Source organism: Pseudophryne corroboree, chromosome 6 (genome assembly GCF_028390025.1).
Source record: "Pseudophryne corroboree isolate aPseCor3 chromosome 6, aPseCor3.hap2, whole genome shotgun sequence".
NCBI lineage: Eukaryota > Metazoa > Chordata > Amphibia > Anura > Myobatrachidae > Pseudophryne > Pseudophryne corroboree.
The window spans coordinates 361,205,825-361,229,984 of record NC_086449.1 but is presented as its reverse complement, the minus strand read 5'-3'; the positions used below and the strand labels follow the sequence as shown (position 1 = coordinate 361,229,984).

Below are 24,160 nucleotides of genomic sequence, written 5' to 3'. Positions count from 1 at the left end.
AGAAAGTGTTCCTCCCCAGAGGACAAAATGAGAACACTTCAGGAGATGGTCCGAATGGTTCTTTGGCCTACACGGGTATCTATCCATCCATCTTTGCATAAGATTGTTGGAGAAAATAGTAGCCTCATATGAGGCGATCCAGTATGGAAGGTTCCATGCCAGAACATTTCAATTGGATCTCCTGAGCAAGTGGTCTGGATCACATCTTCAGATGCACCGGATAATACGTCTGTCACCGCAGGCCAGGATTTCCCTCCTGTGGTGGCTGCAGTCCTCCAACCTACTGGAAGGTCGAAGTTTTGGGATCCAGGATTGGATCCTCCTCATGACGGATGCGAGGATGGGGAGCTGTCACCCAGGGAGCTCAGTTCCAGGGCAGGTAGTCAGCCCACGAAGCCCTACTTCTGAACAATATTCTGTAACTTTGGGCGATTTACAGTGCTCTGCTTCAGGCCTCTCCTCTACTCAGGGATCACACGATCCAAGTTCAGTCGGACAACGCCACGGCAGTTGCGTACATAAATCGGCGAGAAGGGACAAAAAGCAGGGCCTGCATGCGAGAATTGTCAAAGATACTCCTCTGGGCAGAAAGAAATGCAAGAGCAATGTCCGCAATCCTCATTCCGGGAGTTGACAACTGGGAAGCGGACTTCCTCAGTCGTCACGATTTCCACCCGGGAGAGTGGGGTCTCCACCATCAGGTGTTTCAGCAGATCATCTACAGGTGGGGCTACCCACAAATAGATATGATGGCTTCTCGACTCAACAAGAAGCTTAATTGGTATTGCTCATGAATCAAGGACCCTCAGGCTAGGGCAGTAGATGCACTGATGTTGCCTTGGCCTTACCGGCTGGTCTACCTATTTCCTCCGATTCCATTTTCCCAAGGGTGCTAAAGCGAATCAGGAATCAGAGTCCAGGCAATTCTGTTTGCCCCGGATTGGCCTCGGAGGGCATGGTACACGGATCTTCTGGACATGTCCGTCGAAGATCCTTGGCCTCTGCCACTGAGAAGAGATCTTCTTCATCAAGGACCGTTTGTCTACCCGGACTTATGGCGACTTCATTTGACGGCATGGAGGTTGAGCGGAACATCCTAGATCACAAGGGCCTTTCCAAAAAGGTTATTGCTACCATGGTTCAGGCCAGGATACCTGTGACGTCAAAACAGTATCATATCTGGAGAAATGTCTTTTGGTGCGAGGAACGCACGTATCCACCTGCGGAGTTCCACTTGGGACGTTTCCTGCAGGCTGGTGTGGATAAAGGCTTGCATCTGGGTTCCATTAAGGTCCAGATTTCAGCGCTCTGTTTTCTTCTAGAAGAAATTGGCAGTGTTGCCAGAAGTACAGACCTTCTTGTAAGGGGTACTTCACGTACAACCTCCTTTTATGCCGCCCATGGCACCCTGGGATTTGAATGTAGTGTTGGAATTTCTACAGTCCTCCTGGTTTGAACCTCTGGTGACAGTAGAAGACAAATACCTCACGTGGAAGACGGTGATGTTATTGGCTCTGGCTTCTGCTAGGCGTGGCTCAGAATTGGGGGCCTTATCGTGTAAAAGTCCCTACTTGGTCTTTTACAAGGACAGAGCGGAGCTCCGGACTAGCCAGCAGTTCCTGCCGAAGGTAGTTTCTGCGTTCCACTTGAATCAACCTATTGTGGTTCTGTCAAGTTCTGTCACTTCTGCTCCTCAGGAGGCATTGAATGCTGTGCGATCCTTGAGATCTATGTCGAGAACGGCTTGGATCAGAAGAACTGATTCCTTGTTCGTGCTATATGATGCGCAGAAAAAGGGTTGCCCTGCTTCAAAGCAGTCCATTGCTGGTTGGCTTAGGCTTACTATCCAACAGGTCTATATGTCGGCAGCCTTACCTGTTCCACAGTCTCTGATGGCCCACTCTACCAGATCGGTGGGGTCTTCCTTTGCGGCTGCCCGTGGAGTCTCTGCCTCGCAACTATGCCGAGCTGCTACCTGGGTGTGGAAGAACACCTTTGTGAAATTCTACAAGTTTGATACATTGGTCAAAGAGGATACCCAGTTAAAGCAGGTGGTGCGGCAAGCACACCCAGTTGAAGAAATTTAAAGTGCACCGGTTCCTTTGGACCCCGTCTATACTCCATCGTACTAATTCCCCAATATCCCTTATGGACTACTAGAAAAGGATTTACCGGTAGGTAATTAAAATACTGTTTTTTTTTGTTTGTTTTTTTTGCTGCGTATAGCAGCACTGATAAAGTGTTATTATAGGGCCTTGAACCTGGTAATTGATACATATTAGTGATGAGCGAGGTTCGGTTTTACTCGGTTCTCAAAACGGCATCTTATTGGCTATCCAAAACACGTGACATCCGTGAGCCAATAAGATGCCGTTTTGAGAACCGAGTAAAACCGAGTAAAACCGAATCCGCTCATCACTAATACATATGCAACCAGGCATCTAACTTTGAATGCAAAGATATTGTATCCTTGTTTATTTGAGGAGTGTTGACAGCAATGTTTTCTAGATTTATATTAGAAAGGTAAAAAAAGCCATACAAACTGAGAAATGAATGTTCCCTAAAAGCCCTACATTATATTTACCCAAATAGGTGCTCTATTCAGAATTATTTTGATTGTTAGCGTTTCATTTGCCTTGTGCTTGAATTTGGGGTATTCTATTGTAATAATACTTTGCTTTCTTCGCTTTGATATTTTTTGTTCCACAGCAAAATATTTTAGACCAAGGTGTATATGGATTTTGTCTTTGATGTTTTTGACAGGAGCATCGTTAACTTGTAGTTGGGCTGACTGTTTACTAGCCCATTTAAATTGCAATGGACACATAGCAGTTGTCAGAGCTGTAGTACTCTGTGCTGCTAATATTCTAATGCTGTCTGCCTACAAGTATAGAGAGAGCCTTCCTCACTTCATCTGCTTGTCTCCAGTTTTAATTGATCATTTCTCTATCGTCCTAAGTGGATGCTGGGGTTCCTGAAAGGACCATGGGGGATAGCGGCTCCGCAGGAGACAGGGCACAAAAAAGTAAAGCTTTACTAGGTCAGGTGGTGTGCACTGGCTCCTCCCCCTATGACCCTCCTCCAGACTCCAGTTAGATTTTGTGCCCGAACGAGAAGGGTGCAATCTAGGTGGCTCTCCTAAAGAGCTGCTTAGAGAAAGTTTAGTTTAGGTTTTTTTCTTTACAGTGAGTCCTGCTGGCAACAGGATCACTGCAACGTGGGACTTAGGGGGAAAGTAGTAAACTCACCTGCATGCAGAGTGGATTTGCTGCTTGGCTACTGGACACCATTAGCTCCAGAGGGATCGAACACAGGCCCAGCCGTGGAGTCCGGTCCCGGAGCCGCGCCGCCGACCCCCTTGCAGATGCTGAAGCGTGAAGAGGTCCGGAAGCCGGCGGCTGAAGACTCCTCAGTCTTCATAAGGTAGCGCACAGCACTGCAGCTGTGCGCCATTTTCCTCTCAGCACACTTCACTGGGCAGTCACTGAGGGTGCAGAGCGCTGGGGGGGGGCGCTCTGAGAGGCAAATATAAACCTTATACAAGGCTAAAAATACCTCACATATAGCCCATAGGGGCTATATGGAGATATTTAACCCCTGCCTGACTGGAAAAATAGCGGGAGAAGAACCCGCCGAAAAAGGGGCGGGGCCTATCTCCTCAGCACACGGCGCCATTTTCTGTCACAGCTCCGCTGGTCAGAACGGCTCCCAGGTCTCTCCCCTGCACTGCACTACAGAAACAGGGTAAAACAGAGAGGGGGGGCACATTAATGGCTATATATATATATATTAAAGCAGCTATAAGGGAGCACTTAATATAAGGATATCCCTTGTATATATAGCGCTTTGTGGTGTGTGCTGGCAGACTCTCCCTCTGTCTCCCCAAAAGGGCTAGTGGGTCCTGTCTTCATTAGAGCATTCCCTGTGAGTTTGCGGTGTGTGTCGGTACGTGGTGTCGACATGTATGAGGACGATATTGGTGTGGAGGCGGAGCAATTGCCAAATATGCAGATGTCACCCCCCAGGGGGTCGACACCAGAATGGATGCCTTTATTTGTGGAATTACGTGATGGTTTATCTTCCCTTAAACAGTCAGTTGAGGACATGAGGCGGCCGGACAATCAATTAATGCCTGTCCAGGCGCCTCAAACACCGTCAGGGGCTGTAAAACGCCCTTTGCCTCAGTCGGTCGACACAGACCCAGACACGGGCACTGATTCCAGTGACGACGGTAGAAATTCAAACGTATTTTCCAGTAGGGCCACACGTTATATGATTTTGGCAATGAAGGAGACGTTACATTTAGCTGATACTACAGATACCGTAAAACAGGGTATTATGTATGGTGTGAAAAAACTACAAACAGTTTTTCCTGAATCAGAAGAATTAAATGACGTGTGTGATGAAGCGTGGGTTGCTCCTGATAAAAAGTTGATAATTTCAAAAAAGTTATTGGCATTATACCCTTTCCCGCCAGAGGTTAGGGCGCGCTGGGAAACACCCCCTAAGGTGGACAAGGCGCTCACACGCTTATCCAAACAAGTGGCGTTACCCTCTCCTGAGACGGCCGCACTTAAGGATCCATCAGATAGAAAGATGGAAGTTATTCAAAAGAATATATACACACATGCAGGTGTTATACTACGACCAGCTATAGCAACTGCCTGGATGTGCAGTGCTGGAGTAGTTTGGTCAGAATCCCTGATTGAAAATATTGATACCCTAGATAGGGACAATGTTTTACTGTCGTTAGAACAAATAAAGGATGCATTTATCTATATGCGTGATGCACAGAGGGATATTTGCACACTGGCATCTCGGGTGAGTGCTATGTCCATTTCAGCCAGAAGAGCCTTATGGACACGACAGTGGACAGGCGATGCGGATTCAAAACGTCACATGGAGGTTTTGCCGTATAAAGGGGAGGAGTTATTTGGAGTTGGTCTATCAGACTTGGTGGCCACGGCTACTGCCGGGAAATCCACTTTTTTACCTCAAGTCACTCCCCAACAGAGAAAGGCACCGACCTTTCAACCGCAGCCTTTTCGCTCCTACAAAAATAAGAGAGCAAAGGGCTTGTCGTACCTGCCACGAGGCAGAGGAAGAGGGAAGAGACACCAACAGGCAGCTCCTTCCCAGGAACAGAAGCCCTCCCCGGCTCCTGCAAAAACCTCAGCATGACGCTGGGGCCTCTCAAGCGGACTCGGGGACAGTGGGGGGCCGTCTCAAAAATTACAGCGCGCAGTGGGCTCACTCGCAGGTAGACCCCTGGATCCTGCAGATAATATCTCAGGGGTACAGGTTGGAATTAGAGACGGATCCTCCTCATCGTTTCCTGAAGTCTGCCTTACCAACCGTCTCTTCCGAAAGGGAGAGGGTGTTGGAAGCCATTCACAAGCTGTACGCTCAGCAGGTGATAGTCAAAGTACCCCTATTACAACAAGGAAAGGGGTATTATTCCACTCTATTTGTGGTACCGAAGCCGGATGGCTCGGTAAGGCCTATTCTAAATCTGAAGTCCTTGAACCTCTACATAAAAAAGTTCAAGTTCAAGATGGAGTCACTCAGAGCAGTGATAGCGAACCTGGAAGAAGGGGACTTTATGGTATCCTTGGACATCAAGGATGCGTATCTACACGTTCCGATTTACCCCGCACACCAGGGGTACCTCAGGTTCATTGTTCAAAACTGTCACTATCAGTTTCAGACGCTGCCGTTCGGATTGTCCACGGCGCCTCGGGTCTTTACCAAGGTAATGGCCGAGATGATGATTCTTCTTCGAAGAAAAGGCGTATTAGTTATCCCATACTTGGACGATCTCCTAATAAGGGCAAGGTCCAGAGAACAGCTGGAGACAGCTTTAGCACTATCTCAAGAGGTGCTAAGACAACACGGGTGGATTCTGAATATTCCAAAATCCCATTTAATCCCGACAACTCGTCTGCTGTTCCTAGGAATGATTCTGGACACGGTTCAGAAAAAGGTTTTCCTTCCAGAGGAAAAAGCCAAGGAGTTATCCGATCTGGTCAGGAACCTCCTAAAACCAGGAAAAGTGTCAGTACATCAATGCACAAGAGTCCTGGGAAAAATGGTGGCTTCTTACGAAGCAATTCCATTCGGCAGATTCCATGCAAGAATATTCCAAAGGGATCTGTTGGACAAATGGTCAGGGTCGCATCTGCAGATGCACCTGCGAATAACCCTGTCACCAAAGACAAGGGTGTCACTTCTGTGGTGGTTGCAGAAGGCTCACCTATTAGAAGGCCGCAGATTCGGCATTCAGGATTGGATCCTGGTGACCACGGACGCCAGCCTGAGAGGCTGGGGAGCAGTCACACAAGGAAGAAACTTCCAGGGAGTATGGACGAGTCTGGAAAAGTCTCTTCACATAAACATTCTGGAACTAAGAGCAATCTACAATGCTCTAAGCCAGGCGGAACTTCTCCTGCAAGGAAAGCCGGTGTTGATTCAGTCGGACAACATCACGGCGGTCGCCCATGTAAACAGGCAGGGCGGCACAAGAAGCAGGAGTGCAATGGCAGAAGCTGCCAAGATTCTTCGCTGGGCGGAGAATCACGTGATAGCACTGTCAGCAGTGTTCATCCCGGGCGTGGACAACTGGGAAGCAGACTTCCTCAGCAGACACGATCTTCATCCGGGAGAGTGGGGTCTACATCCAGAAGTCTTCAACATGTTAATAGACCGTTGGGAAAGACCAATTGTAGACATGATGGCGTCTCGCCTCAACAATAAACTGGACAAATATTGCGCCAGGTCAAGAGATCCACAGGCAATAGCTGTGGACGCACTGGTAACTCCTTGGGTGTACCAGTCAGTGTATGTGTTTCCTCCTCTGCCGCTCATACCAAAGGTATTGAAGATCATACGGCAAAGAAGAGTAAGAACAATACTAGTGGTTCCGGATTGGCCGAGAAGGACTTGGTATCCGGAACTTCAAGAGATGCTCACGGACGAACCGTGGCCTCTACCTCTGAGAAGGGACCTGCTACAGCAGGGTCCCTGTCTTTTTCAAGACTTACCGCGGCTGCGTTTGACGGCATGGCGGTTGAACGCCAGATCCTAAAAGGGAAAGGCATTCCAGAAGAAGTCATTCCTACCTTGATTAAGGCACGGAAGGAAGTCACCGTGAAACATTATCACCGCATTTGGCGAAAATATGTAGCGTGGTGCGAGGATCGGAGGGTTCCGACGGAGGAATTCCAACTGGGTCGTTTCCTACATTTCCTGCAATCAGGATTATCTATGGGTCTCAAATTGGGATCCATTAAGGTTCAAATTTCGGCCCTGTCAATATTCTTCCAAAAAGAATTGGCCTCTGTCCCTGAGGTCCAGACTTTTGTCAAGGGAGTACTGCATATACAGCCTCCTGTGGTGCCTCCGGTGGCACCGTGGGATCTAAATGTAGTTTTAGATTTCCTCAAATCCCATTGGTTTGAACCATTGAAAAAGGTGGATTTGAAATATCTCACATTGAAAGTGACTATGTTACTAGCCCTGGCCTCTGCCAGGAGAGTATCTGAATTGGCGGCTTTATCTTATAAAAGTCCTTATCTAATCTTCCATTCGGATAGGGCAGAACTGCGGACTCGTCCGCATTTTCTCCCTAAAGTGGTATCAGCATTTCATCTGAACCAACCTATTGTGGTGCCTGCGGCCACTAGCGACTTGGAGGACTCCAAGTTGTTGGACGTTGTCAGAGCCTTAAAAATATACATTGCAAGGACGGCTGGAGTCAGAAAATCTGACTCGCTGTTTATATTGTATGCACCCAACAAGTTGGGCGCACCTGCTTCTAAGCAGTCGATTGCTCGTTGGATTTGTAACACAATTCAACTTGCACATTCTGTGGCAGGCCTGCCACAGCCTAAAACTGTAAAAGCCCACTCCACAAGGAAGGTGGGCTCATCTTGGGCGGCTGCCCGAGGGGTCTCGGCATTACAACTCTGCCGAGCAGCTACGTGGTCGGGGGAGAACACGTTTGTAAAATTTTACAAATTTGATACCCTGGCAAAGGAGGACCTGGAGTTCTCTCATTCGGTGCTGCAGAGTCATCCGCACTCTCCCGCCCGTTTGGGAGCTTTGGTATAATCCCCATGGTCCTTTCAGGAACCCCAGCATCCACTTAGGACGATAGAGAAAATAAGAATTTACTTACCGATAATTCTATTTCTCGGAGTCCGTAGTGGATGCTGGGCGCCCATCCCAAGTGCGGATTATCTGCAATACTTGTACATAGTTATTGTTAACTAATTCGGGTTATTGTTAAGGAGCCATCTTTAAGAGGCCCTTTCTGTTGTCATACTGTTAACTGGGTTTAGATCACAAGTTGTACGGTGTGATTGGTGTGGCTGGTATGAGTCTTACCCGGGATTCAAAATGCCTCCCTTATTGTGTATGCTCGTCCGGGCACAGTACCTAACTGGAGTCTGGAGGAGGGTCATAGGGGGAGGAGCCAGTGCACACCACCTGACCTAGTAAAGCTTTACTTTTTTGTGCCCTGTCTCCTGCGGAGCCGCTATCCCCCATGGTCCTTTCAGGAACCCCAGCATCCACTACGGACTCCGAGAAATAGAATTATCGGTAAGTAAATTCTTATTTTCATCAAGTATGCTAACACTAGTAAAAAATAAAATAAAAAAATATATATATATTTATGTAATCCTCATATGTAGATGTACTTTACATCAATAACCGTTGTCTTTTCCACAAATGGTGGAGCATTTTTATTAAAATATCGTTACAAATTAACTTTTACTACATTGATATAAACTGCACTTTTTTTTCTTTTTCTTTTTTTTTAATCTAAATTGATTTAAATGTTTATTTTTATTAATCATCATTGAATGTTATGTGGAAATCTTTATCTCTATGCTAGTTGAATTGTTTTTGTCTGAAAGCTTATATTACTTTGTTATTCTGCAGATTTGGAAGTGTTGTATTGGCAGCATGCTAAGGAACGTTTGGCTACTCAGAGGCTACTGCAGAAAAGAATGGTAATGACATTTGGGGAGATTCCGAAAACTTTTCTCATCTTGACTTCAGTGTAATTGCACACTATGGGGTATATGCAATTAGCGGCGAATCGCGGCAATTTTTCGGCCGTTTTTTAATTCGACACAATTCGACCGTCTAATTTCGGCAGGTGGGTGCCGAAATTGACCATATTCAATAAAAAACTGATTCGACAGTCCCGCTGCCGAAAAACGGCCGATTTGACAGATTTTGTTCCAATTTTTAAAAAACGGGGAAAAACCCGAAAAAAAATTGCGTGGGGTCCCCCCTCCAAAGCATAACCAGCCTCGGGCTCTTCGAGCCGGTCCTGGTTCTAAAAATCCGGGGGGGGAAATGTGTCATGGGATCCCCCGTATTTTTAAAACCAGCACTGGGCTCCACTAGCTGGACAGATAATGCCACAGCCGGGGGTCACTTTTATACAGCGCCCTGCGCCTGGTGCAAAAAATACGGGGGACAAAAAGAGTAGGGGTCCCCCGTATTTCTCTAACGTCCTAAGTGGATGCTGGGGACTCCGTCAGGACCATGGGGAATAGCGGCTCCGCAGGAGACGGGGCACAAAAATAAAGCTTTAGGATTAGGTGGTGTGTACTGGCTCCTCCCCCTATGACCCTCCTCCAAGCTTCAGTTAGGTTTTTGTGCCCGTCCGAGCAGGGTGCAATCTAGGTGGCTCTCTTAAAGAGCTGCTTAGAAAAAGTTTTTTAGGTTTTTTATTTTCAGTGAGTCCTGCTGGCAACAGGCTCACTGCATCGAGGGACTTAGGGGAGAGAATTTCAACTCACCTGCGTGCAGGATGGATTGGATTCTTAGGCTACTGGACACCATTAGCTCCAGAGGGAGTCGGAACACAGGTCTCACCCTGGGGTTCGTCCCGGAGCCGCGCCGCCGACCCCCCTTACAGATGCTGAAGATTGAAGGTCCGGAAACAGGCGGCAGAAGGCTCTTCAGTCTTCATGAAGGTAGCGCACAGCACTGCAGCTGTGCGCCATTGTTGTCACACACTTCACACCAAGCGGTCACGGAGGGTGCAGGGCGCTGCTGGGGGCGCCCTGGGCAGCAATATTTTAATACCTTATGGCAAAAGAATACATCACATATAGCCATTAAGGCTATATGTATGTATTTAACCCATGCCAGTTATCTAAATCTACGGGAGGAAAGCCCGCCGAAATAGGGGGCGGGGCTTATTCTCCTCAGCACACAGCGCCATTTTCCTGCTCAGCTCCGCTGTGAGGAAGGCTCCCAGGACTCTCCCCTGCACTGCACTACAGAAACAGGGTAAAACAGAGAGGGGGGGGCATTTTTTGGCGATATATTGGATATATTTAAGCTGCTATAAGGAACAACACTTATATAAGGTTGTTCCCATATATATTATAGCGCTTGGGTGTGTGCTGGCAAACTCTCCCTCTGTCTCCCCAAAGGGCTAGTGGGGTCCTGTCTTCGATAAGAGCATTCCCTGTGTGTCTGCTGTGTGTCGGTACGTGTGTGTCGACATGTATGAGGACGATGTTGGCGTGGAGGCAGAGCAATTGCCGATAATGGTGATGTCACCCCCCAGGGAGTCGACACCGGAATGGATGGCTTTGTTTATGGAATTACGTGATAATGTCAGCACATTACAAAAATCAGTTGACGACATGAGACTGCCGGCAAACCAGTTAGTACCTGCCCAGGCGTCTCAGACACCGTCAGGGGCTGTAAAGCGCCCTTTACCTCAGTCGGTCGACACAGACACTGAATCTAGTGTCGACGGTGATGAAACAAACGTATTTTCAAGTAGGGCCACACGTTATATGATCACGGCAATGAAGGAGGCTTTGCATATCTCTGATACTGCAAGTACCACAAAAAGGGGTATTATGTGGGGGGTGAAAAAACTACCTGTAGTTTTTCCTGAATCAGAGGAATTAAATGATGTATGTGATGAAGCGTGGGTTAACCCAGATAGAAAAATGCTAATTTCAAAAAAGTTATTAGCATTATACCCTTTCCCGCCAGAGGTTAGGGCGCGCTGGGAAACACCCCCTAGGGTGGATAAGGCGCTCACACGCTTATCAAAACAAGTGGCGTTACGGTCTCCTGATACGGCCGCCCTCAAGGATCCAGCGGATAGGAGACTGGAAACTACCCTAAAAAGTATATACACACATACTGGTGTTATACTGCGACCGGCCATCGCCTCAGCCTGGATGTGCAGTGCTGGGGTCGTCTGGTTGGATTCCCTGACTGAAAATATTGATACCCTGGATAGGGACAGTATTTTATTGACTATAGAGCAATTAAAGGATGCTTTCCTTTATATGCGAGATGCGCAGAGAGATATTTGCACTCTGGCATCGAGAGTAAATGCGATGTCCATATCTGCCAGAAGGAGTTTATGGACGCGACAGTGGTCAGGTGATGCGGATTCCAAACGACATATGGAAGTATTGCCGTATAAAGGGGAGGAATTATTTGGCGTCGGTCTATCGGATCTGGTGGCCACGGCAACTGCCGGAAAATCCACTTTTTTACCTCAGACCCCCTACCAACAGAAAAAGACACCGTCTTTTCAGCCGCAGTCCTTTCGTTCCTATAAGAACAAGCGGACAAAAGGACAGTCATATCTGCCTCGGGGCAGAGGAAGGGGTAAGAGAGGGCAGCAAGCAGCCCCTGCCCAGGAACAGAAGCCCTCCCAGGGTTCTGCAAAGCCCTCAGCATGACGCTGGGGCCTTACAAGCGGACTCAGGAACGGTGGGGGGTCGACTCAAGAATTTCAGCGCACAGTGGGCTTGCTCACAGGTGGACCCCTGGATTCTGCAGGTAGTATCTCAGGGTTACAGGTTGGAATTCGAGAAGTCTCCACCTCGCCGGTTCCTAAAGTCTGCTTTGCCAACGTCTCCCTCAGACAGGGCGACGGTATTGGAAGCCATTCACAAGCTGTTTTCTCAGCAGGTGATAGTCAAGGTACCCCTCCTACAACAGGGAAAGGGGTATTACTCCACGCTATTTGTGGTACCGAAGCTGGACGGCTCGGTAAGACCTATTCTAAATCTGAAATCTTTGAACCTGTACATACAAAAATTCAAGTTCAAGATGGAGTCACTCAGAGCAGTGATAGCGAATCTGGAAGAAGGGGACTTTATGGTGTCCCTGGACATAAAGGATGCTTACCTGCATGTCCCAATTTGCCCTTCACATCAAGGGTACCTCAGGTTCGTGGTGCAAAACTGTCATTATCAGTTTCAGACGCTGCCGTTTGGATTGTCCACGGCACCTCGGGTCTTTACCAAGGTAATGGCCGAAATGATGATTCTTCTGCGAAGAAGAGGCGTATTAATTATCCCTTACTTGGACGATCTCCTGATAAGGGCAAGGTCCAGAGAACAGCTGGAGGACGGAGTAGCACTAACCCAAGTAGTGCTGCAACAACACGGGTGGATTCTGAATTTTCCAAAATCTCAGTTGACCCCGACAACACGTCTGCTGTTCCTGGGAATGATTCTGGACACGGTTCAGAAAAAGGTGTTTCTTCCGGAGGAGAAAGCCAGGGAGTTATCCGAACTTGTCAGGAACCTCCTAAAACCAGGGACAGTGTCTGTGCATCAATGCACAAGAGTCCTGGGAAAGATGGTGGCTTCTTACGAAGCGATTCCATTCGGCAGATTCCACGCACGAACTTTTCAGTGGGATCTGCTGGACAAATGGTCCGGATCGCATCTGCAGATGCATCAGCGGATAACCTTATCGCCACGGACAAGGGTGTCTCTTCTGTGGTGGTTGCAGAGTGCTCATCTGTTAGAGGGCCGCAGATTCGGCATACAGGACTGGGTCCTGGTGACCACGGATGCCAGTCTGAGAGGCTGGGGAGCGGTCACACAGGGAAGAAACTTCCAGGGAGTATGGTCAAGCCTGGAGATGTCTCTTCACATAAATATACTGGAGCTAAGAGCGATTTACAATGCTCTAAGTCTGGCAAAACCCCTGCTTCAGGGTCAGCCGGTGTTGATCCAGTCGGACAACATCACGGCAGTCGCCCACGTAAACAGACAGGGCGGCACAAGAAGCAGGACAGCAATGGCAGAAGCTGCAAGGATTCTTCGCTGGGCGGAAGATCATGTGATAGCACTGTCAGCAGTATTCATTCCGGGAGTGGACAACTGGGAAGCAGACTTCCTCAGCAGACACGATCTACACCCGGGAGAGTGGGGACTTCATCCAGAAGTCTTCCACATGATTGTGAACCGTTGGGAAAAACCAATGGTGGATATGATGGCGTCCCGCCTCAACAAAAAACTGGACAGGTATTGCGCCAGGTCAAGAGATCCTCAGGCAATAGCTGTGGACGCTCTGGTAACACCGTGGGTGTTCCAGTCAGTGTATGTGTTCCCTCCTCTGCCTCTCATACCAAAAGTACTGAGAATTATACGGCAAAAGGGAGTAAGAACGATACTAGTGGCTCCGGATTGGCCAAGAAGAACTTGGTACCCGGAACTTCAAGAGATGCTCACGGAGGATCCGTGGCCTCTACCTCTAAGACGGGACCTGCTTCAGCAGGTACCGTGTCTATTCCAAGACTTACCGCGGCTGCGTTTGACGGCATGGCGGTTGAACGCCGAATTCTAAAGGAAAAAGGCATTCCGGAAGAGGTCATTCCTACACTGGTAAAAGCCAGGAAGGAGGTGACTGCACAACAGTATCACCGCATTTGGAGAAAATATGTTGCGTGGTGTGAGGCCAGGAAGGCCCCCAGGGAGAAATTTCAACTGGGTCGATTCCTACATTTCCTGCAAACAGGATTGTCTATGGGCCTCAAATTGGGGTCCATTAAGGTTCAAATTTCGGCCCTGTCGATTTTCTTCCAGAAAGAATTGGCTTCAGTTCCTGAAGTCCAGACTTTTGTAAAAGGAGTACTACATACACAGCCCCCGGTTGTGCCCCCAGTGGCACCGTGGGATCTTAATGTAGTCTTGGATTTTCTCAAATCCCATTGGTTTGAGCCGCTCAAATCGGTGGAGCTGAAGTATCTTACATGGAAAGTAACCATGCTACTGGCCCTGGCTTCAGCCAGGAGAGTATCAGAATTGGCGGCTTTATCATATAAGAGCCCATATCTGATTTTCCATACGGACAGGGCAGAACTGCGGACGCGTCCTCATTTTCTGCCTAAGGTGGTGTCAGCGTTTCACCTGAACCAGCCTATTGTGGTGCCTGCGGCTACTAACGAGTTGGAGGATTCCAAGTTGTTGGACGTGGTCCGGGCATTGAAAATATATATTTCAAGAACGGCGGGAGTCAGAAAGTCTGACTCACTGCTTATATTGTATGCACCCAACAAGATGGGTGCTCCTGCTTCTAAGCAGACGATTGCTCGTTGGATTTGTAGCACAATTCAACTTGCACATTCTGTGGCAGGCTTGCCACAACCTAAATCTGTCAAGGCCCATTCCACAAGGAAAGTGGGCTCATCCTGGGCGGCTGCCCGGGGAGTCTCGGCATTACAACTCTGCCGAGCTGCTACTTGGTCAGGGGCAAACACGTTTGCAAAATTCTACAAATTTGATACCCTGGCTGAGGAGGACCTTGAGTTCTCTCATTCGGTGCTGCAGAGTCATCCGCACTCTCCCGCCCGTTTGGGAGCTTTGGTATAATCCCCATGGTCCTGACGGAGTCCCCAGCATCCACTTAGGACGTTAGAGAAAATAAGAATTTACTTACCGATAATTCTATTTCTCGTAGTCCGTAGTGGATGCTGGGCGCCCATCCCAAGTGCGGATTGTCTGCAATACTTGTACATAGTTATTGTTGCAAAAAAATCGGGTTGTTATTTGTTGTGAGCCGTCTGTTCAGAGGCTCCTACGTTTGTCATACTGTTAACTGGGTTCAGATCACAAGTTATACGGTGTGATTGGTGTGGCTGGTATGAGTCTTACCCGGGGTTCAATATCCTTCCTTATTGTGTACGCTCGTCCGGGCACAGTATCCTAACTGAGGCTTGGAGGAGGGTCATAGGGGGAGGAGCCAGTACACACCACCTAATCCTAAAGCTTTATTTTTGTGCCCTGTCTCCTGCGGAGCCGCTATTCCCCATGGTCCTGACGGAGTCCCCAGCATCCACTACGGACTACGAGAAATAGAATTATCGGTAAGTAAATTCTTATTTTTTTACACCAGCATCGGGCTCCACTAGCTGGACAGATAATGCCACAGCCGGGGGTCACTTTTATACAGCGCCCTGCGGCCGTGGCATTAAATATCCAACTAGTCACCCCTGGCCGGGGTACCCTGGGGGAGTGGGGACCCCTTCAATCAAGGGGTGTCCCCCCCCCAGCCACCCAAGGGCCAGGGGTGAAGCCCGAGGCTGTGTGTCGTCGTCGTCCCCCCCCATCCAAGGGCTGCGGATGGGGGGCTGATAGCCTTTGGAAAAATGAAAGAATATTGTTTTTTCCAGTAGTACTACAAGTCCCAGCAAGCCTCCCCCGCAAGCTGGTACTTGGAGAACCACAAGTACCAGCATGCGGGAGAAACACTGGCCCGCTGGTACCTGTAGTTCTACTGGAAAAAAATACCCAAATAAAAACAGGAGACACACACCGTGAAAGTAAAACTTTATTTCATACATGCCGACACATACTTACCTATGTTGACCCGCCGACTGCCACGCCCCCCTCGTCACTGAAGAATCCGGGGTACCTGTGAATAAAACTATACTCACCTCAATCCAGTGTCCAGGTTATAATCCACGTACTTGGCAAAAAAAAAAAAAAACACCCGGACCAAACGGACTGAAAGGGGTCCCATGTTTACACATGGGACCCCTTTCCACGAATGCCGGGACCCCACGTGACTGCTATCACAGAAGGTCCCTTCAGCTAATCAGGAAGCGCTACTTCGTGGCACTCGCCTGATTGGCTGTATGCGCGTCTACTGTCAGACAGCGCATCGCACAGCTCCCTCCATTAGTTTCAATGGTGGGAACTTTGCGGGTAGCGGTGGGGTTACCTGCGGTCAGCCGCTGACCGCGGGTGACCTCACCGCTGACGCAAAGTTCCCACCATTGAATATAATGGAGAGGCTTTGCGATGCGCTGTCTGACAGCAGACGCGCATACAGCCAATCAGCAGAGTGCCAGGACGTTGCGCTCGCTGATTGGCTGAAGAGACCTTTCTGTGACCGTAGTCACGGGGGGGGTCTCTGCATTCGTGGAAAGGGGTCCCATGTGTAAACATGGGATCCCTTTCAGTCCGTTTGGTCCGGGTTGCCGTTTTGTTTTGCCAAGTACGTGGATTATAACCTGGACACTGGATCAGGTGAGTATAATTTTATTCACAGGTACCCCGGATTCTACTTGGACAAGTGGACCGAACGTCGTGTCAACATAGGTAAGTATGTGTGTGTCGGCAGGTGTGAAATAAAGTTGTACTTTCACGGTGTGCGTGTCCTGTTTTTATTTAGGTATTTTTTTCCAGTAGAACTACAGGTACCAGCGGGCCCGTTTTTCTCCCGCATGCTGGTACTTGTGGTTCCCCAAGTACCAGCTTGCGGGGGATGCTTGCTGGGACTTGTAGTACTACTGGAAAAAAACAATATTCTTTCATTTTTCCAAAGGCTATCAGCCCCCCATCCGCAGCCCTTGGATGGGGGGGGACAGCCTCGGGCTTCAGCCCTGGCCCTTGGGTGGCTGGGGGGGGGGGGGCCCCTTGATTGAAGGGGTCCCCACTCCCCCAGGGTACCGCGGCCAGGGGTGACTAGTTGGATATTTAATGCCACGGCCGCAGGGCGCTGTATAAAAGTGACCCCCGGCTGTGGCATTATCTGTCCAGCTAGTGGAGCCCGATGCTGGTGTAAAAAATACGGGGGACCCCTACTCTTTTTGTCCCCCAGATTTTTTGCACCAGGCGCAGAGCCCGGTGCTGGTTTTAAAAATACGGGGGATCCCCTGTCATTTTTCCCCCCGGATTTTTAGAACCAGGACCGGCTCGAAGAGCCCGAGGCTGGTTATGCTTTGGAGGGGGGACCCCACGCCATTTTTTTTTTCGGGATTTTACCATTCCATTTTTTAAAAAAAATATTTTTTTTTAAATATATAAATAATACTTGTGCCTCCAAAATAGACAAACCAAGTACCTAATCCCTTCTAATATAAATAGATATGCTATTACCAATAAAAAAAACACCAAAAAAAACACGTTTTAACATTTTTTTATTAGATTCCCCCACCAAAGTGTGGCGGATTGAAAATGACGAATTTACTGTCTAAAAGCACTGTTGTCGAATTTCCAAACTTCAATTGAATATACTTTTGGCGAATTGCTGCATTTGTACCATTGCAGAAATGTCGAATTTGACAAATGTCGAATTTCAAAAAGTCGAATTTTGAAAGTCCGTTTTTTTGACGGAAAGTACTGAATTGCATTGTCGTTTTTTTTTTTTTTTTTTTGCCAAAAAGTCCAGTTTTTCGACAATTTCGGGAATTCGACCGCAATTGCATATACCCCTAAATGTATTCGATCAAACAAAGCAAAATGTTACATTTCCTGTGTGCTACAGCTATGTACTTTTTTTCCACATAGGTCTATGATCTTTTCTGGGCTGGAATAATACTTAGGAGTGGACCTTTAGAACACATGTTGTCCGGCATTTGGCTTCATATTTCAAGTTTATAAATGATTGTAGGACCGGTGTATTCAACAAGCGGCCCTCCAGCTGCAGTGGAACTAAATATCCCAGCATGCCCTGCCACAATTTTGCTGTTGGGGCATGCTAAAACTGTGGCAGGGAATGCTGTGATGTGTATTTCCACAGCAGCTGAATGTCCACATATTGAATACGGGATGCAGTCAGTTTACCGGGCTTTCAGGATCCCGGCATTCAGGAGACAGGCGCCGCAATCCCGACAGCTGGAATCCCAACACCTGGCCAGTATTCCCACTCTGTTGGTGGGTCCACGCCACCAACTGAGTGGGAATAGAACCTGTGACGAGCTCAGCGAGCCACCAGGCCCGATGCGTGGCGAGCGGACATGCTGTCGGGATGCCGCTGTTGGTATAATGACAGCCAGCATCCCGTCTGCTGGGATATCGTATGTATCCAGTTGAATACTCCGGTTGTCTGGGAATTTCTGTCCTGCTTGATCCTAAATAATGTGTAGTCTCACTTTGAAAAAAAGTTGGGATATTATTTTGTAGTGAAGGGCCACCTGAGCAGAGGCGCCTTCATGCTGCTTGTGGCTTATCGTATATTTGCAAATGTGTGTGGCAGTCCTTTGCATTTTATTATCATGTATTAAGTATATGCAACTTACATTTTGTGCATCACAATTAAATACTGTGCAAGTTTGTTTTGGGAGACTCCTGGCAAGCACAGTGGTAAGGGAGACTTTTCATTTTCATGCTCCTCTCAAACATATGTATTCTTTTACCCTTACAGATCATCATCTAGTATAGATGTGTCCATTTACATATAGGCTAAATGTTAAACAGTCCTTCTAGTCACGCCATACCGTGGAGTGACTTGGTAGTGCCAAGCATCTTTTCGTGAAACTTTTTCCATTACAATGCGTCTTATTCACAAAACGATGCACATAGCATTTCATATACAGATACAGGCGCCGTCGCATATAGGCATGCTGCATATCATTTTAATCAGCTGAATCTGCTTGTGCGTCTTATCTGCATAGATATGCGACTAAAGGCCCGTACACACTGGTCGATGTATCGGCCGATACATCGCGGGACCGTCGGCCAGTGTGTACGGGCGATACGTCTGTGAACTCCGTCGTTCACAGACGTATCGCGTCGGCCGCGCAGCACAGCCGACAGCCAATATATCGAACGATATATTGGCCCGTCGCTGTGTGTGTGTACGGGGCGGTCGTCCGACCGCCCGTACACATGCTGCGGCGGCCGGCGGTGATTGACAGGTGACAGGTGAACTGGGCGGGCGCTCGCGCCCGCCCAGTTCATGACGTCAGTCCACCGACGGATCGGGCTGTGTGTATGCACAGCACACTGCCCGATCCGTACATAGATATATCTGCAGATCAATTGATCTGCAGATATATCTAATAGTGTGTACCCACCTGAAGGCACATTTTTGTCACAAAAAGACGCCTGACGCTAACAGAGCTGCACAGAACGCGTCAGCTCATTCACGTCAGGCATCTCCCACTGTGTGACATATTGATGCATGATGTATGAGGATACATCTGTAAGCTGTTTTCCTTCCCGTTAGAGACCACAGTCTGGAAAGGTGGCAGAATTACTCGCTGATGATGACCCACTGACTAATATGGACGAGGAACGTGAAGCAGACTATCTTGATCACGACGATTGTCCAGGTTTGTGTTCAAGATTTTTGTATGTAGTTTCAAACTCAGACCCTAGGACACACTAACTAACAATGCATGTTTTCCATATCTCCTTGCTATAGCCCAGCTGGATTCTTAACTGACTGACACATTTTAAAAGATCCACAGTTGGTTCTAATAATTTTACTTGTGATTCTGTGAAAAGACCTGGAAAACATGAACTGTTACGTTATCCTGAGGACTAGATTTGAGTCTTCATAGTGTGTTTTGTGAATATCTTGATGTTGCTTCCAAACCATACAGGGGGAAACCAAAATTACTGCATACTAGTGGAGACAAGTGTAAGTTATTACCTTCTCTGTAACTTAGGGGACATATGTTGTTCATCTGCTCCCTGTTTTCACATAAAGTAGACAAAGCTTATAAAAATATTGGTAGCACATACATTGTTCATTTGCTGTCATGGTGTATATCACAAATTATAGTGTGACCTGTATTGCAAGTCATAGGGGTATATGCAATTAGCGGCGAATCGCGGCAATTTTTCGGCCGTTTTTCAATTCGACACAATTCGACAGTCTAATTTCGGCAAGTGGGTGCCGAAATTGACCATATGCAATAAAAAACGGATTCGACAGTCCCGCTGACGAAAAACGGCCGATTTGACGGATTTTGTTCCTTTTTTTTTAAAAAACGGGATAAAACACGGGAAAAAATGGCGTGGAATTCCCCCTCCAAAGCATAACCAGCCTCGGGCTCTTCGAGCTGGTCCTGGTTCTAAAAATCCGGGGGGAAAATGGACAGAGGATCCCCCGTATTTATAAAACCAGCACCGGGCTCTGCGCCTGGTGCTGGTGCAAAAAATACGGGGGACAAAAAGAGTAGGGGTCCCCCGTATTTTTTACACCAGCATCGGGCTCCACTAGCTGGACAGATAATGCCACAGCCGGGGGTCACTTTTATACAGCGCCCTGCGGCCGTGGCATTAAATATCCAACTAGTCACCCCTGGCCGGGGTACCCTGGGGGAGTGGGGACCCCTTCAATCAAGGGGTCCCCCCCCCCAGCCACCCAAGGGCCAGGGGTGAAGCCCGAGGCTGTCCCCCCCAGCCAAGGGCTGCGGATGGGAGGCTGATAGCCTTGAGAAAATGTAAAGAATATTGTTTTTTCCAGTAGTACTACAAGTCCCAGCAAGCCTCCCCTGCAAGCTGGTACTTGGAGAACCACAAGTACCAGCATGCGGGAGAAAAACGGGCCTGCTGGTACCTGTAGTACTACTGAAAAAAAATACCCAAATAAAAACAGGAGACACACACCTTGAGAGTAAAACTTTATTGCACACCTGCCGACACACACATACTTACCTATGTTGACCCGCCGACTGCCACGTCTCCTGATCCGACGATCCGGGGTACCTGTGAATCAAATTATACTCGCCTCAATCCAGTGTCCAGATATAAATCCTCGTACTTGGCAAAACAAATAAACGCACACCCGGACCAGCGGACTGAAAGGGGTCCCATGTTTTCACATGGGACCCCTTTCCCCGAATGCCGGGACACCACGTGACTCCTGTCACAGAGGTCCCTTCAGCCAATCAGGAAGCGCTACTTCGTTGCACTCACCTGATTGGCTGTATGCGCGTGTGACCTCAGACAGCGCATCGCAAAGCCTCTCCATTACTTTCAATGGTGGGAACTTTGCCGTCAGCGGTGGGGTTACCCGCGGTCAGCCGCTGACAGCGGGTGACCTCACCGCTGACGCAAAGTTCCCACCATTGAGTATAATGGAGAGGCTTTGCGAAGCGCTGTCTGACAGCTCAGACGTGCAGCCAATCATCAGAGTGCCAAGACGTTGCGCTTGCTGATTGGCTTAAGAGACCTTTCTGTGACAGCAGTCACGGGGGGGGTCTCTGCATTCGGGGAAAGGGGTCCCATGTGAAAACATGGGACCCCTTTCAGTCCGCTGATCCGGGTGTGCGTTTATTTGTTTTGCCAAGTACGAGGATTTACATCTGGACACTGGATTGAGGTGAGTATAATTTGATTCACAGGTACCCCGGATCGTCGGATCAGGAGACGTGGCAGTCGGCGGGTCAACATAGGTAAGTATGTGTGTGTCGGCAGGTGTGCAATAAAGTTTTACTCTCACGGTGTGTGTGTCCTGTTTTTATTTGGGTATTTTTTTTTCAGTAGTACTACAGGTACCAGCGGGCCCGTTTTTCTCCCGCATGCTGGTACTTGTGGTTCTCCAAGTACCAGCTTGCAGGGGAGGCTTGCTGGGACTTGTAGTACTACAGGAAAAAAACAATATTCTTGTCATTTTCTCAAGGCTATCAGCCTCCCATCCGCAGCCCTTGGATGGGGGGGACAGCTTCGGGCTTCACCCCTGGCCCTTGGGTGGCTGGGGGGGGGGGCCCCTTGATTGAAGGGGTCCCCACTCCCCCAGGGTACCCCGGCCAGGGGTGACTAGTTGGATATTTAATGCCGCGGCCGTAGGGCGCTGTATAAAAGTGACCCCCGGCTGTGGCATTATCTGTCCAGCTAGTGGAGCCCGATGCTGGTGTAAAAAATACGGGGGACCCCTACTCTTTTTGTCCCCCGTATTTTTTGCACCAGCACCAGGCGCAGAGCCCAGTGCTGGTTTTAAAAATACGGGGGATCCCCTGTCCATTTTCCCCCCGGATTTTTAGAACCAGGACCAGCTCGAAGAGCCCGAGGCTGGTTATGCTTTGGAGGGGGGACCCCACGCCATTTTTTTCCGGGATTTTACCATTCCATCTAAAAAATAAATATTTTAAAAAATATATAAATAATACTTGTGCCTCCCAAAAAGACAAACCAAGTACCTAATCCCTTCTAATATAAATAGATATGCTATTACCAATAAAAAAAAAAACACCAAAAAAAACATGTTTTAAAATTTTGTTATTAGATTCACCCACCAAAGTGTGGCGGATTGAAAATGACGAATTTACTGTCTAAAAGCACTGTTGTCGAATTTCCAAACTTCAATTGAATATACTTTTGTCGAATTGCCTCATTTGTACCATTGCAGAAAAGTCGAATTTGACAAATGTCGAATTTGGAAAGTCCGTTTTTTTGACGGAAAGTACTGAATTGCATTGTCGATTTTTTTTTTTGGGGGGGGGGGGGGCGAAAAAGTCCAGTTTTTCGACAATTTCGGGAATTCGACCACAATTGCATATACCCCATAGACTCTCAAATATAATGAACACAGTGACCATATGTATTTAAATCAAAGTATATATGCAAATAATGTGTTTAAATTGTATTTCTCTCCTGTCCTAGGGGATACTGGGATGGTATTAGTACCTTGGGTATAGATTGTGTCCTTTGGAACCTGGCACTTTAAACATTATTTAGTGCGTTGGCTCCTCCCCTCCTATGCCCCTCCTGCAGACTCAGTTTAGAAAAATGATGTAAATTAACAGTTAGGATCTGATTGGCTGGTGCCTTTATCATCTTGCACATATCACTGGTTTATCACTTCCTTATGCCTTCTCCAGGTTAATACATCTGCCCCAAGGTGCCGGGTGCATTCTCTGGAGCTCCCGAGAGGTTTCTTCAAAATTTTAATTTAGCGTGTTATCTACAGGCAGCACTGGTTGGCACCAGTCTGCCTGCATCGTGGGACTTAGGGAGGGGGGGACCAGACCAACCTCACCTCTTGAAGGGTTAATGGTCCGTATTCCCGCTGACAGGACATGGCTTCTGAGGGGTTGTTTCGCATTACCCCCACAGTGTGCGTGCACTCCAACAGCATGCCGCCACCCCTAACAGAGTTGAAGACACATCCGGAAAGGTGTACACAAACCTTGCGCACAAAATTTGCATCACAGGACCCAAATGTATGAACAGGTAAAATTTTGTAACGGTATGCTCAGCTGCACAGCTGTTCCACCAAGGCACCGTGGCAAACTGCCCAAGACTCCCTGACCACACAACTAGATTGAGCCTGGAGGGAAGTCAGGACCGGTTTATTTGAAGACTGATGACGCCTGGCAGATGTTAGCAGTAATCTATCTACCAATGAAATGCTTGGAGGATAACCAGCCACGCTTGGATGCATCCACGAGGAACAAAAGGTTATCAGAATGCCGAATTGCAGACTTACAGTTGCTATTAATATGCAAAGCATGTATGACATCCAAAAGGCATAAAGTAGTCGAGCCAGTATGCAGGACCTGTCTGAATGAAATATCGAACGGGGAATAGGAGGATAAGACGTCCAGTTCCTGCATAGCCAAAGCAATGGATTGGCGGAAAAAAACACCATTAATGTAAAATAATGCAACTCCATGGATTCAAGAGGCTCAAATTTATTGTAATGAGGCTGTACGCAAAGCATACCTTGAAGGAGGGTATGCACCTGTGGAATGAGTGCCAACAGTCTTTAAAAAAGGCAGAGAGGGGACACTTGACCCTTTTAGAGAAGAAAGGTGAAGGCCCTTGTTCACCCCCGCCTGGAGAAATGACAGAAGCAGGATGACTGGTCTGGAAAACCTGTGAGCCCACAGGATCTGGGTCTCCATAATAATAAAGTTGCTTTTTGTTCAGTCACAAAGCCATGAGGTCTAGGTTAGGTTTCCCCCATCGATCTGATAGACCACCTGATGTAGCTTCCATTACCTGGTATAGACAGTGTGGGGACTGAGGAAGTCTGCCTCTCCGTTTTCCACCCCTGGTATGTAGGTGGCCAGAATCGCAGAAACAAAGAGTACAGCACAGGATAGAATGCAAGTTACCTCCATTGCTTGGCAACTTCCTCATTCTACCCTGCCAATTTACATAAGCCACAACAGTAGCATTGTCCG

At 48.1% G+C, this 24,160-nt stretch overlaps 1 protein-coding gene across 4 annotated transcripts in view; it reads left to right on the top strand.

Moving 5' to 3' along the window:
- The window catches only part of NCAPH2 (non-SMC condensin II complex subunit H2), a 272,518-nt gene that overhangs the window by 212,718 nt on the left and 35,640 nt on the right, over nucleotides 1-24,160 (top strand). For all 4 annotated transcript variants that reach the window (XM_063926652.1, XM_063926649.1, XM_063926651.1 and 1 more), the window contains exons 15-16: nucleotides 8,944-9,014; nucleotides 19,249-19,354. In XM_063926652.1, the coding sequence (XP_063782722.1) occupies nucleotides 8,944-9,014; nucleotides 19,249-19,354 (177 nt within the window). The remainder of the gene's footprint in view (nucleotides 1-8,943; nucleotides 9,015-19,248; nucleotides 19,355-24,160) is intronic.